Source organism: Scyliorhinus torazame, chromosome 2, assembly GCF_047496885.1.
Source record: "Scyliorhinus torazame isolate Kashiwa2021f chromosome 2, sScyTor2.1, whole genome shotgun sequence".
Classification (NCBI taxonomy): Eukaryota; Metazoa; Chordata; class Chondrichthyes; order Carcharhiniformes; family Scyliorhinidae; genus Scyliorhinus; species Scyliorhinus torazame.
In genome coordinates, this window is record NC_092708.1 from 302,202,012 (window position 1) to 302,215,109 (window position 13,098).

Sequence of the window (13,098 nt, forward strand, 5' to 3'; positions counted from 1 at the left end):
GGAGATGTTTTCTAAAAAGCCCTCACGGGGATGTGAAAAAATCTACACAGAAAGTCCTGGATCCGAAGAAAGATTGTTCTGACCAGACCTGAAGCACCTGAGATTTGTCATAGGTCGGTATCGCACAGATAGATGGTCGTTGTAGCAGCAAACAATTTATAGTCATGATAGATTATGGGACGTGATGTGATGACAGGGAGCTCTTTTGAGGGTTTAATTCCAGTTTTTTTTGTTTGCAGAGGAGGGTGATTTGTTGTTGGAGTCCGTTTCTCATAAGTTGAAATCGTCAACATTGTCTGAATTATCGTGGCTGGAAATGGGGAGCCTGGATTGGCGGGAATCATTAATTCTGAATAGTGGGCAAAGTTCCTCCTCTTTCCCCCCCCCCCCCCCCCCACCCCCTTTGCAATTATTTTTAAAATCTCGTTATCAGAGAAATGCAAGTTTGTGCAAGAAACTAGTTGATCGTTGTGGAGATTGGTTTGGAGTGTTTTGCCCAGACAACAACTGCTCAATCATGTAAACGTCCTGCTGTATTTCAAAAGGGTCTTTGGAAAATAAACACGCCCCGCTCCACCGCCCAAATTAAATTATTGTTTGTTAAGCTGATTATCAACTCTTAACAGGAAGCAATTGGGTTTCTCCTGTGGTTAAATAAATTCTCCATCGAGTGGTTTTCTCTGTGCAAATGTTAAAAGCTAAGCCAGGAAAATGTAGTGTGCATTTCTTCCTATCTTACCGTGCCCCTCCTTCCAACGTAAGAGGTGAATGTCTGTTTCTGAATGTATTGTAATTTAGTACCATTTTTAAATAGTGTTCTATTAAATTGGTTCTTTATATTTTTTTGATATCAAAATCTTTACAGAACTGAGGTAATTTTAAAAATTATAATCAGCAAAAAATGTATAGTGAAAAAGCAGTATGCACATCATTGTTGCTTTTACTTTTTAAAAGAAAATGTTATTCTCCTTTTTCACATTTTCTCCCAAATTTACACCCACCAACAATCAGTTACGAATGCATTGTCAATCCCCATATCAACAATCCCATCCTCCCACCTAACCCCCAAACAGCAGCCAGCATGTTAACATAAACAGATTAACAAAAAGGAATCAGGAATCACCTTTAGTCACCATTAAACACATACAGTCCTCCGACCCCACCACCCTAATGTTCGATGTAATCCAATTCTCAAAAGTGCATAACGAATAAAGCCCGTGAATTGTAGAACCCTCCATCTTTCCCCTCCGTTCAAATTTGACCTTCTCAAGAGTCAAGAATTCCAGCAGGTCGTTTCCCAACCCCCCCCCCCCCCCCCCCCCCCCCCCCCCAACCAGGGAACAGGGTGGAGAGGTTGATCTCCATCCCAACAGGATCCGCCTTCGGGCGATCAAACGAGGCAAAGGCTACAACATCTACCTCCGCACCCGTTTCTGACCCCAGCTGATCCTACACCCCAAATATGGCCTCATGAGGGCCAGGGTTCAGTTTCACAGTGCACCACTTTAGAGATTACCTAAAAACCTTCTAGTAAGCCTTCAGCTTTGGACAGGACCAAAACATTTAAACGTATGTTCACGTACATCTTCAACCCCCCCTCCCCACTCAAAGATCCGGCCCATCCTCTCTTGTGAGGTGTGCTCTATATACCAGCTTCAGCTGTATCAGCCCCAACCTCATGCACGAGGTGGAGGCATTCACCCTCCAGAGCACCTCACATCAGAACCCCCTCCTCCATACCCTCTCCCAACTCTTCCTCCCACTTTGCTTTGATCCTTTCCAGCGGTGCCTTCTCCTCTTCCAAAGTAGCCCCTGTAAACCGCCGGTCACTACCCCTTCTCCAGTCCCCCTGTCGTCAGCACCTCCTCCAGCAATGTGGAGGCCGGCTCTACCGGGAAGGTCTGTGTCTCCTTTCTGGCAAAGTCTCGAACCTGCATGTCTCTAAATATTTCCCCCTGCTCCAGCCCATACTTCGCTCCCATCTCCTTAAATCCTACAAACCAACCCCCAAGAAACAAATCTTTTAGTGTCCTAATTCATTTCTCCTCACATCTCTGAAAATTTTCATCCCATTCCCTGACTCAAATCAATTGTTCCTCCGAATCAGCATTTCCCTTGACTCTCTCCCCAACCCGAAGTGCTGGCGAAACTGCCTCCAAATTCTCAACTAAGCTATTACTACCGGACTCCTTGAGTATTTCCCCAGGGCCGCTGGGAGCGGCACTGTTGCTAGCGCCTTCAATCCCGACCCCCCCCCCCCTACACAAACTCTCCTCCATTCTGACCCACTGGGAGTCAACCCCTCTGACCCAGCTCCGTACCTTCTCCATATTCGCTGAATTGTTGCTTTTACTTTAAGTTGTTTCTATTTTGGTGCCTTCACATTACCTTTTACTTTCAAGTTAGGCTACATGTCTTGATTCTCTTCATTCTAGTGCCCATGTGTATTCAACTCGAGGTGCATTAACAGTACCACTATAGTATTGTTGCAAATAATTTTCAGCTACATTGTTAGAATTTGTGATGTAACTTCAAGAGTTAGTGCCTGACCAGACTCCAGCGAAACAGGGTGAGACTTTTTGATGAACCATCAAACATTTAAGTTGAATTTTTATTCATTAGATGTGTGTGCCTCTGGCTAGGCCAGCGTTTATTGTCCATCCCTAATTGCCGTTGAAAAGGTTGTGATGAGCCACCTTCTTGAATCGCTGCAATCCACATGTTGTAGAAGCACATACAGCGATGTTCAGAAGGGAGTTACAAGATGTTGACCCAGCAACAATGAAGGAACGTTGATTATAGTTCCAAAATTAAGATGGTATGTAATTTGGAGGGACACTTGCAGGTAGTGGTGTTCCCATGCATCTGTTGCCCTTGTCCTTCTCGGTGCTGAAGATCATGGGTTTGGAAGGTGCTGCTGAAGGAGCCTTCGTGAGTTGCTGCAGTGAATCTTGTAGATGGTGAACAAACCTGTCACTACGTTGATGCAGGATAGGTTGCCAATGTGGGCTGGTTTGTCCTGGGTGGCGTTAAGCATCTTGAGTATTGTTGGAGCTGCACTCATCCAGACAAGTGGAGAATATTCCATTACACTTCTGAATTATCGAATATCTACAGCAGTGCAGAGGAGGCCATTCGGCCCATCGAGTCTGCACGACCCTCCGAAAGAACACTACCCAGGTCCACTTCCCCCATCCACCCCGGCCTATGCCTGTAACCTAACCTGCACATCCCTGGACACCAAGGGGCAATGTAGCCTGGCCAATCCCCTAACCTGCGCATCTTTGGACTGTGGGATAAAACTGGAGCACCTGGAGCGAACTCACGCAAACACTGGCAAGCCCCACACAGACAGTTAGCCAAGGCTGGAATCGAACCCAGGTCCCTGGTGCCATGAGGAAGCAGTGCTAACCACTGTGCCGGTCATGCCTTGTGAGGTGGTGGACAGGCTTTGAGAAGATGAGTTACTCACCGCACAATTCCCATCCTTTAACCTGTACTTCTAGCCACATTATGTATATCGCTGATTCAGTTCCATTTCTGGTCAATGGTAACACTTTGGATGTTGACTGGGGAACTTCAGCGATCGTAATGCAGTTACATGTTAAGGGAAGATGGTTAGATTCCCTCTTGTTGGGGTGGTCATTGTTGCCTGGCACTTGTGTGACACAAATGTAACGTGCCATCTATCAGCCAAAGCCTGGATATTGCCCAGGCACTACTGCATGTGGACAGGGATACTTCAATATCTGAGGAGTCACAAATGGTGCTGAACACCATGCAAAATGAGTGAACATCCCCACTTCTGACCTTGTGATGGCCATTGATGATGCAACTGAAGATGTTGAACCCTGAGAAACTCCTGCATCAATGTCACAGGACTAAGATGATTGATCTCCAACAACCACCGTCTCTCCATCTCTCTTTTGAGAGGGCGAATTGCTTCTTGGGGACAGGACTGGCAATTTTCTACATTGAGAGGTAGAGGCTAGTGTTGTAGACTTACTGACCCAGTAGCCCTGTGCTTTGGCTTCAATAGGAGAATTGAAGTTCCAACTGGGCAATGTACTTGCAGCGTAGGTACTAGTCTCTGTATGAGGAGCAGAACTGCACTTGTTTAATTTCCCTTGTACCTTTGAAACACATTGCTGCATTTGCTTTGTATGCTTCAACTGTGGCTCAGTGGTAGCACATTCACCTTTGCACAACACAGTTGTAAACTCAAGTCCAAAATACTTCAGTCCAATGCAAAGGGAGTGCTGCACTGTTAAGAGGTCCAATCCTTTAGAAAAAATATACGACTTGAGCCCTATCCTCATTTTAGAGGTGTATGTAAAAGATTATATGGCATTATTTTGAAGAGATGAGGTGTTCGTCCTGGTGTGTTCATAGAATCTACAGTGCAGAAGGAGGCCATTCAGCCCATCGAGCCTGCACCAGCCTTGAGAGCACCCTACTTAAGCCTCCACCCAACCTTTTGGGCACTAAGGGGCAATTTAATATGGCCAATCCACCTAACCTGCACATCTTTGGACTTGGAAAGAAAGTGGAGCATCCGATGGAAACCTACGCAGATACTGGAAGAAAGTGCAAACTCCACAGTCAGCCGAGGCTGGAATTGAACCTGGGCCCCTGGAGCTGTGAGGTAGCAGTATTAACCACTGTGCCACCCAAAATTCCTCTCACTGTCTGCAATAGATGACCAGACCATTTCAATATTTTCTCCGCTACTGGGTGTAATTTTCTCATTTTGTAATGAAGTGCCAACTCATTAGCCATCCTGTGATCGCCTTTATCCTTTGACCAAATTTGATAAAACAGATTATCTGTTGATTGTCACTTGTTGTTTGTGGACCTAACAGTGTGCAAATTGTCTGCTGGCAGTTCATACCATACAACTATCTCTACGTTTCCATATTGGTTGTGAGATCCTGAGCTTCTGAAAAATGCTATTTGAATGTCAATTTGTTTTATTTATTCATATCTATATTCATTATATTTTGAAAATATTAATGGGACTTCAATTTAATTTCAGTTATGTCAATCTGGCAATATTGCAGTTAGTAGACATAGTATGTTGCAGCTCGGAAGGTGAACATTCAGCCCATTGTGCCAGCTCTTTGAAAGAACTGTCCGTTTCAGTCCTAATGCTTCCTTTGTCCCATAACCCTGCAAATTCATTCTCATCCTATATATGCCCAATTGCATTTTTTGGAAAGTCATTATGGAATTGGATGCCATCGTCCTTTCATGTACTGTGTTTCAGTTCCTAACAACTGAAATAATTTCTCCTTGTTTCACCTCTAGTTCTTTTGCCAATTATTTTAAAACTGGCTTCTTATGAATGGATTTGGCAGAGGAATCAGTTTCTCCCTACTTGCTCTATCAAAATCCTTCATAATTTTGATAATCTCCACAGTCTTCCCTGTCTTCCTTTAACCTTCCTGTGCTCAAAAGGAGAACAATCCCAGAGGTGGCACAGTGATCAGCAGTGCCAGCTACCCAGGTTCAATTCTGGTCTTGGGTGACTGTGTGGAGTTTGCACATTCTCTCCGTGTCTGCGTGGGTTTCCTCCGGGCGCTCCGTCTGGTCTCCTCCCACAGTCCAAAAATGTGCAGGTTAAATGGATTGGCCATGCTAAATTGCTCTTTAGTGTCCAAAGATGTACAGGTTGGTGGGGTTGCAGGGATAGGGTGAGGAGTGGTGTGCTCTTGGGCTGGACGGTACTGTAGGAATTCTATGCATCTCTAATTTGAAATAAGTGAAACACCAAAATCTCTCATGCCTGTTATAGCTCATTGATATTCTCACCAAGGCCTTCCTAAAGTGTGGTACCAATAATATGTGAAAGTTTAGCATTTCCTTATTAAGTCATATATCCTAAACGCTTTCTTAGCTGCCTTATCAACTTACCCTGCCACCTTCAAGGATTGGTGAATATGCACTTCCAGAGCCATCCACTCCCCTGCAACATAATGCTATTTGGATTATATTGACATGATATTTCTCCCAAAGTGCAGCACTTCACATTTATCTGCAATAAATTGCAACTGCTATCATAGATTATCATAGAATTTACAGTGCAGAAGGAGGCCATTCGGCCCATCGAGTCTGCACCGGCTCCTGGAAAGAGCATCCTACCCAAGGTCAACACCTCCACCCTATCCCCATAACCCAGTAACTCCACCCGACACTAAGGGCAATTTTGGGCACTAAGGGTAATTTATCATGGTCAATCCACCTAACCTGCACATCTTTGGACTGTGGGAGGAAACCGGAGCACCCGGAGGAAACCCATGCACACACTGGGAGGATGTGCAGACTCCGCACAGACAGTGACCGAAGCCGGAATCGAACCTGGGACCCTGGAGCTGTGAAGCAATTGTGCTACCCACAATGCTACCGTGCTGCCCGGCTATGTGTCTGGAGATTTAACCTGTCCATGTCCTCCTAACATCTGTTACTATCCTGCTCAGAATTTACTATTTTACCATGTTTTATATCATCAGCAACCTTTGAAATTATACTTCCTATATCAAGTCCAAGTTATTTATATATAATAAGGAAAGATATGGTCGTAATGCCAACCCCCACTGCATAATTTTCTACAATCTGAAAATGTTCATTCACGATTCAAATAACTCAAGGTCTCACCGCTCCCTAACTCTGTTAACTCATCCAACCCACATGGACATCGGGAACTCTGTTCTTCCAACTCCGACTTCCATTCTTGGTGGCCATCATAGATTATCATAGAATTTACATGCCTTTAGCTGTCTGTGCCTTAAGTTCTGAAATTTCTTCCATAATGCTCTGCACCCCTCATCTGATGGTTATTCAAAGCCTCCTTTTTGACCAATCGTTTGGTCGCCTGGTTCTCTTTGGTTCTTTTTGTGTATTACATTCATGTGAGGGGCATTGGAGAGTTTGACTATATTAACAATTTGCATTTGTTATACCTATATTGTGGTTTGGCCATTCTCCTTTTGGTGTGCAAGAAACTGTAACTTTAAATAAAATGTTTGGATAACTGGACTGATTGAAGAAGTGTGTGTTTTTTCTTGTTTATTGACTGCCCTAAAATGGTACTTCCTGCACACAATGTTACCACAGCCTTCATATACTATAATTTACGAATGCATGCTTCTGTCCCCAAAACATTGCACTTCTTGATATTTATTTCTGTAATGCTTGGCTTTCAAATAGGGTAACTTTGGAATACATCCTTGATTGTCAATTAAATTAGAGTGGAACAGATTAAAAATACAACAATGGCACTGGAACACTCTAGTATATCCCAGACCATTTCATTGACTTGTAAAAACAAACTTAAAACATTGCACAAGAACTTTTATCACAAGATAAAATAATGGCAATATGGATTGTGTACGGGCCCTTCCTTTTAATTCCTCCATGTGTATGTACCTGTTGTATTTGCTGCATATTTGATTGTAGTTATTGTTATTAAACTTAATTGTGTTTAAATTTACAAACCTAGTGACTGTATATATTGGGCCGCTATGGGCCAAATACTTTGGGTGTTTTTCTAAGAAAAATTTATTAATTTAAATTGGCTTGTGACTCTGGGTCAAGTGGGGCTTGAATTGACTGTGTATTAGCCCAAGGGGTCTTAACAATTGCTTGCAATGATGTGGAAATTGACCCTGAAGTTCACAGTTTTTAAAAACATGCTTTTGAGTTCAATTACTTATTTTCTTTCTCTCCGCCTCCTCATTGCTTCATTCTCTCGCTCCTGTCATTTAAAAAGGCACCTGGCTATTTGGTTCCTCTTGTATCTGCTTGATCATGTCAGCTAAAGCTAGAAATGCTGTTCTGACATTTTTCTTTGAGTGATTTGGTTGATTTTTCTATTAATATGGCTCACTCTGTGACTGGCTTATACATGCTCACTGTCCATCTGTTCCTCTTGTGCGCAAGACCAACTACTGTAGGTACATAAGATACAGGCTAATATATCTAATGGGGATTTTAGAAGAACCTTTTTACCCAGAGAATGGTTAGAATGTGGAATTTGTTGCCACAATAAATAATTGAGGTGAATTGCATGGATGCATTCAAGGGAAAACTAATAAGCACCTAACAAAGAAAAGAAAATAAGGATATGTTGATGGGGTTAGATTTTTAAAAAGGATTGGAGGAGACTCGTGTAGACCATAAACACTGCCATGGATCTGTTGGGCCAAATCACCTCTTTGTGTCATAAATATTTGCAATACTTTGTAAAGTTTCAATCTTATATAGTTGCAGGATAGATATTCATACCAGTGGCCCTGTGTGTCAAATTCCTGTTGAAGCATTTGATATCAGCAAAGGCCTTGACTAAAATGTCCAGAGAGCTCCTCTGACAATGTATAAGTTAGCTAACTTTGACTGATCTGTGCACTAAGCAACATGTATATCTGTTGAGAAGGCCATGGCGACAAGTTTTCCTCTTTGTCAATGTTTACTTTAACAGCTTTTAAGTTGCAAGCCCACATTTTTTCAACATGTCTAGTCAATCTGAAGGTGTAACTAAGTAAGGAGGTGAATTACATTTTAAGGTCCCACATGATAGAAGTGTGTACTGCTGTGAATAGAGGGAATCTAAGACACTAAGTGTCTGGAAAGGCACAAGACACTAAATGTCTGGAAAGGCACGCAAACAGCATTCCAAGCACTTAAAAATGAGCTGTTTGCCATAACTGTACAACAAAAACAGAAATACAAAAAAATTAAACTTATCTTCATTGGTGAAAACATTTTAAGTATTTAACTCTTAAAAGATTGTATAGCACAAAAAGTGATCACCAGGATTTATTTTGACTACAAATCAGTTCCAATTTTTATGTAATTCTCTGTATATAACCAGTTAGCTCTCGCCAGTTATGGTTTGATTATTTTCTGTTTGCTGTCTTAAGTTAGTCTGATAAGATTTAAGGAAGAGACTATTTACATTGTTCCTGTCACAAATATCTTTTAAAATAACAAGTATTTATAATGGGAGTGAATATGTTGTAACTTGAAACAATTTAGCGCACGGTATAACCGACACAAATGGCATTCTATGTGAATGTGATTTTTGTGTTTCCTCGCCCCACTGTTAACATTCCTGTGGTTACCATTGACCAAAAACTTTACTGGGCCAGCCATACAAATACTGGCTACAGAGACAGGTTAGAGATTGGGAATTCTGCAGTGAGTAACTCGCCTCCTTACTCCAGAGCCCAACCACCATCTATAAGGTACATGAGAAGGGTGATGAGTTGCCTGGATGAGTTCAGTTCCGGCAAATCTCAAGAAGCTTGACACTATCAAGTACAAAGCAGCCTGCTTGATCTGCACTCCTTCTATTACTGATGCATAGGAGTGTGTGCCATCTACAAGATCACAGCAACTTGTCAAGATTTCTTTGTCAGCACTTACCAATCACCTCCTGTGACCTCTATCCTGAGAATAAGGGCTACAGCTGCATGGGAACACAGCCACCAAAGTTCTCCTCCAAGTCACAGACCACCCTGACTTCGCGAAGCACTGTGGGTGCACTTGATTTACACAGATTGCAGTGGTTCAAGAAAGCGGCTATTACTTTTTCTTGAGGGCAATCGGGGCTGAGCAACAAATCTGGTCTTGCCAGTGACTTTTGCACCCCATGAATACATTTTTTTAAAAATCTTCTCTTTGCCCCATCTGCATCATCATTTATATGCTGCACCGTAGCAATATTTTTCATAGATTTATGGTTTTCTCCACTGAGTCAAACTTGAGCTAAACTATTACTCAAGCATTTATGATGCATGATGGTTTACACCACACCAGTACTAAATGTGCAGTTGACTTCTGTTGATTTCTTATAAACTTTAGCATTAGTGGTGCAGTCACCTGAAAGAGGTGCACCTCTAACAGTGAAATCTTCGAAGCAGATAGCCTACTGTAGTTATTTTTATATTTAGGGCTAGTGAACTCATTAACCCTTTTTAATATGTGTTCTTGAGTAGACTTAATGCTTAGCTTACATGCTTTAAGAGCACGGGGAAGGGTGGAAGATCAGTAAAAATAGCCTGAGTTTTGTGGGAAGTGGCAACAAGCAATGCCAGTCATCCATTCATTACAGTTACATTTGCTCACAAACATTTTGCACAGGAAATTGAGATTGTTGGAATCAAAGCAACATGATGCCTGATACAAGGAGTCTGGAACCTGTACGAGAAGAGCACGGAATGATGTGTCTCCTTAACTAATCCGATAGAGGAATTCTTTGAGATGTACAGCATTTAAAATAGGAAGTGTAAATGTTAGAATATTGTAATTCAATGTAAGTTCATGTATAAAATGCAAAATAGAGAGGGAAAGAAAGATGGGTATGAGAGAGCGATGAAGAAAGTAATTGTTAAAAGTCCACAACAATAATTGGAATGTGGAGGAATGAGATTCCACACTGGTAAAAAATAATGCTTTGGTGGCAGAAGGATTGTTTGGTAGTAACTAGGACTCCCGTTGCAATTTTAAAAAAGGACGCTTGCACATGAATGGTGAGTCCTAACCTCTCTGGCATGTTTATTGACTATCATGGTAAGTCAACATCTGACATGTGGGAGTCTTTCAAACTTCAGGACCGACATGTACCTGTGAAGATGAATGATAAGTGTGGCAAGTTTTGGGAAGCTTGGATAACGAGGGATAATGTGAGCCTAGTCAAAAAGAGAAAGGAATCATTTGTAAGGTTCAGAAGGCTGAGAACAGACGAAGCATCTCAAACAACGACGAATCAGACTACAGGAGGGAGATCAATCACTTGGTTGCATGGTGCACCGAAAACAACCTCTCTCTAAATGTTGGAAAGACTGATCATCGACTTCAGGAAGCGCAGCACGACACACACTCCCGTCTGCAACAGTGGCTCCGAAGTGGAGATGGTTGATAGCTTTAAGTTCCTGGGGGTCACCATCACCAACAGTCTCCTGGTCCACTCAACGTTGATGTAACAGTCAAGAAAGCCCAACAACGTCTCTACTTCCTGCAGAAACTAAAGAAATTTGGTATGTCTGCATCGACTCACACAAACCTCTACAGATGTGTGATAGAGAGCATCCTATCCGGTTGCATCATAGCCTGGTATGGCAACTGCTCAGTCCAAGATCGCAAGAAACTGCAGACTGTGTTGAACTCAGCCCAACTCGTCACACAAACTTGCCACCCCCATATTGATTCTATATACACCTCTCGTTGCCACAGGAAGGCAGACAGCATTATCAGAGACCCCTCCCACCCAGGCATTGCCTTCTTCCAGACCCTTCCATCAGCAGAAGGTACAGAACTCTGAAGACTCGCACATCCAGACATAGGAACAGCTTCTTCCCCACAGCTACAAGACTCCTCAACTGCTCTCCCTCTGACTGATCTGTTCCCTGTAAGAACACTATTCACGACGCCCTAGGCTGCTCTTGCTCATGTATTTGCTTTGTTTAGCCCCTTGTTCCACACTAACCAGTCACTGTTTTGTCGATGTACCATTTTTCAATGTTCCCTGTTGATTATTCTTGTGTCTACTATGTCCTCGGTCGCAGAAAAATACTTTTCACTGTACTTCGGTACATGTGACAATAAATCAAATCAAAGCCCTTGAAGAATATAAAGAAAGTAGGAAGAAACTTAAGCAAGGAGTCAGGAGAGCTAAAAGGGATCATGAAAGTCCTTGGCAAACAGGACTAAGGAGAATTCCAATGCATTTTATACATATATTAAAGAACAAGAGGGTAGCCAGGGAAAGGGTTGGCCCACTTAAAGACAGAGAAGGGAATCTGTGCGTGGAGCCAGAGGAAATGGGTGAGGTACTTTACAATGGTATTCACCAAAGTGAATGGATGAACCTAGAGAAGGGTGTGTAGATATTCTAGGTCGTGTCAATATCAAAACGAGGAGGTGTTGGGTATCTTAAAAAGCATAAGTCCCCAGGGCCTGATGGGATCTACCCCAGAATACTGAGGGAGGCAAGGGAGGAAATTGCTGGGGCTTTGACAGAAACCTTTCTATCCATGTTGGTTACAGGTGAGGTCCCAGAGGACTGGAGAATAACCAATATTGATTGTTCCTTTGTACATGAAGGGTAGCAGGGATAATCCAGGAAATTATAGGCTGATGACCTTTCCATTAGTGGTAAGGGGATTATTGGAAAAGGTTCTCCGGTGCCGGATCTACTAACATATTTGGAAACAAATTGACTTGTTTGCAAGACAGCATTTTTTTTTTGAAGGGGAGGTCATGGCTCACTAACTTGATCATGTTTTTTGAGGAAATGACAGAGATGATTGATGAAGGATGGGCAGTAAGTGTTGTCCACGTGGACTTCATGGACCTGATAGAGGTCTACACGATTGAGTGGCGTGGACCGAGTTAATAGTCAGATGCACTTTCCTAGGGTAGGATAGTCGAGTGCTAAGGGACATAGGTTTAATGTGCATGGAGAAAAGTTTAGAACCGATGTGAGAGGCAAGACTTTTACACCGAGGGTGGTAAATATATGGACCGCGTTGCCTGGGGAGGTAGTGGGAGCAGGTACGATAGTGTCATTTAAGGGGCATCTAGGCAAATGCATGAATAGGGTGGGAATGGAATGATAGGGACTCCGTAAGTCAGCACACTTTTAGTTTAGGCAGGTACCATGGTCGGCGCAGGCTTGGAGAGCTGAAGGGCCTGTTCCTGTGCTGTATTGTTCTTTGTTCAGTAAAGCCTTTGACAACGTCGCTCATGGCAGACTGGTACAAAAGGTGAAGTCACACGGGGTCATCAGGTGAGCTGGCAAGATGGATACTTAACTAGCTCGGTCACAGAAGACAGAGGGAAGCGATGGAAGGGTGGTTTTCTGAATGCAAGGCTGTGACTCGTGGTGTTGTGCAGGGGCCTTTGTTCGTAGTATGTATAAATGATTTGGAGGGAAATGTAGCTGGTCTGATTAGTAAGTTTGCGGATGACACAAAGATTGATAGAGTTGTGGATAGTCAAGAAGTTTGTCAGAGGATACAGTAGGATATAGATCGGTTGGAGACTTGGGTGGAGAAATGGCCGATGAAGTTTAATCCATACAAATGACAGGTAATCCAT

The 13,098-nt window shown here is 42.8% G+C and overlaps 1 protein-coding gene across 1 annotated transcript in view; it reads left to right on the forward strand.

Moving 5' to 3' along the window:
• Positions 1-13,098, forward strand: part of ralgapa1 (Ral GTPase activating protein catalytic subunit alpha 1) — a 361,211-nt gene that overhangs the window by 3,138 nt on the left and 344,975 nt on the right. Inside the window, exon 2 of the mRNA XM_072494899.1 lies at positions 87-113. Coding sequence (XP_072351000.1) covers positions 87-113 — 27 coding nt within the window. The remainder of the gene's footprint in view (positions 1-86; positions 114-13,098) is intronic.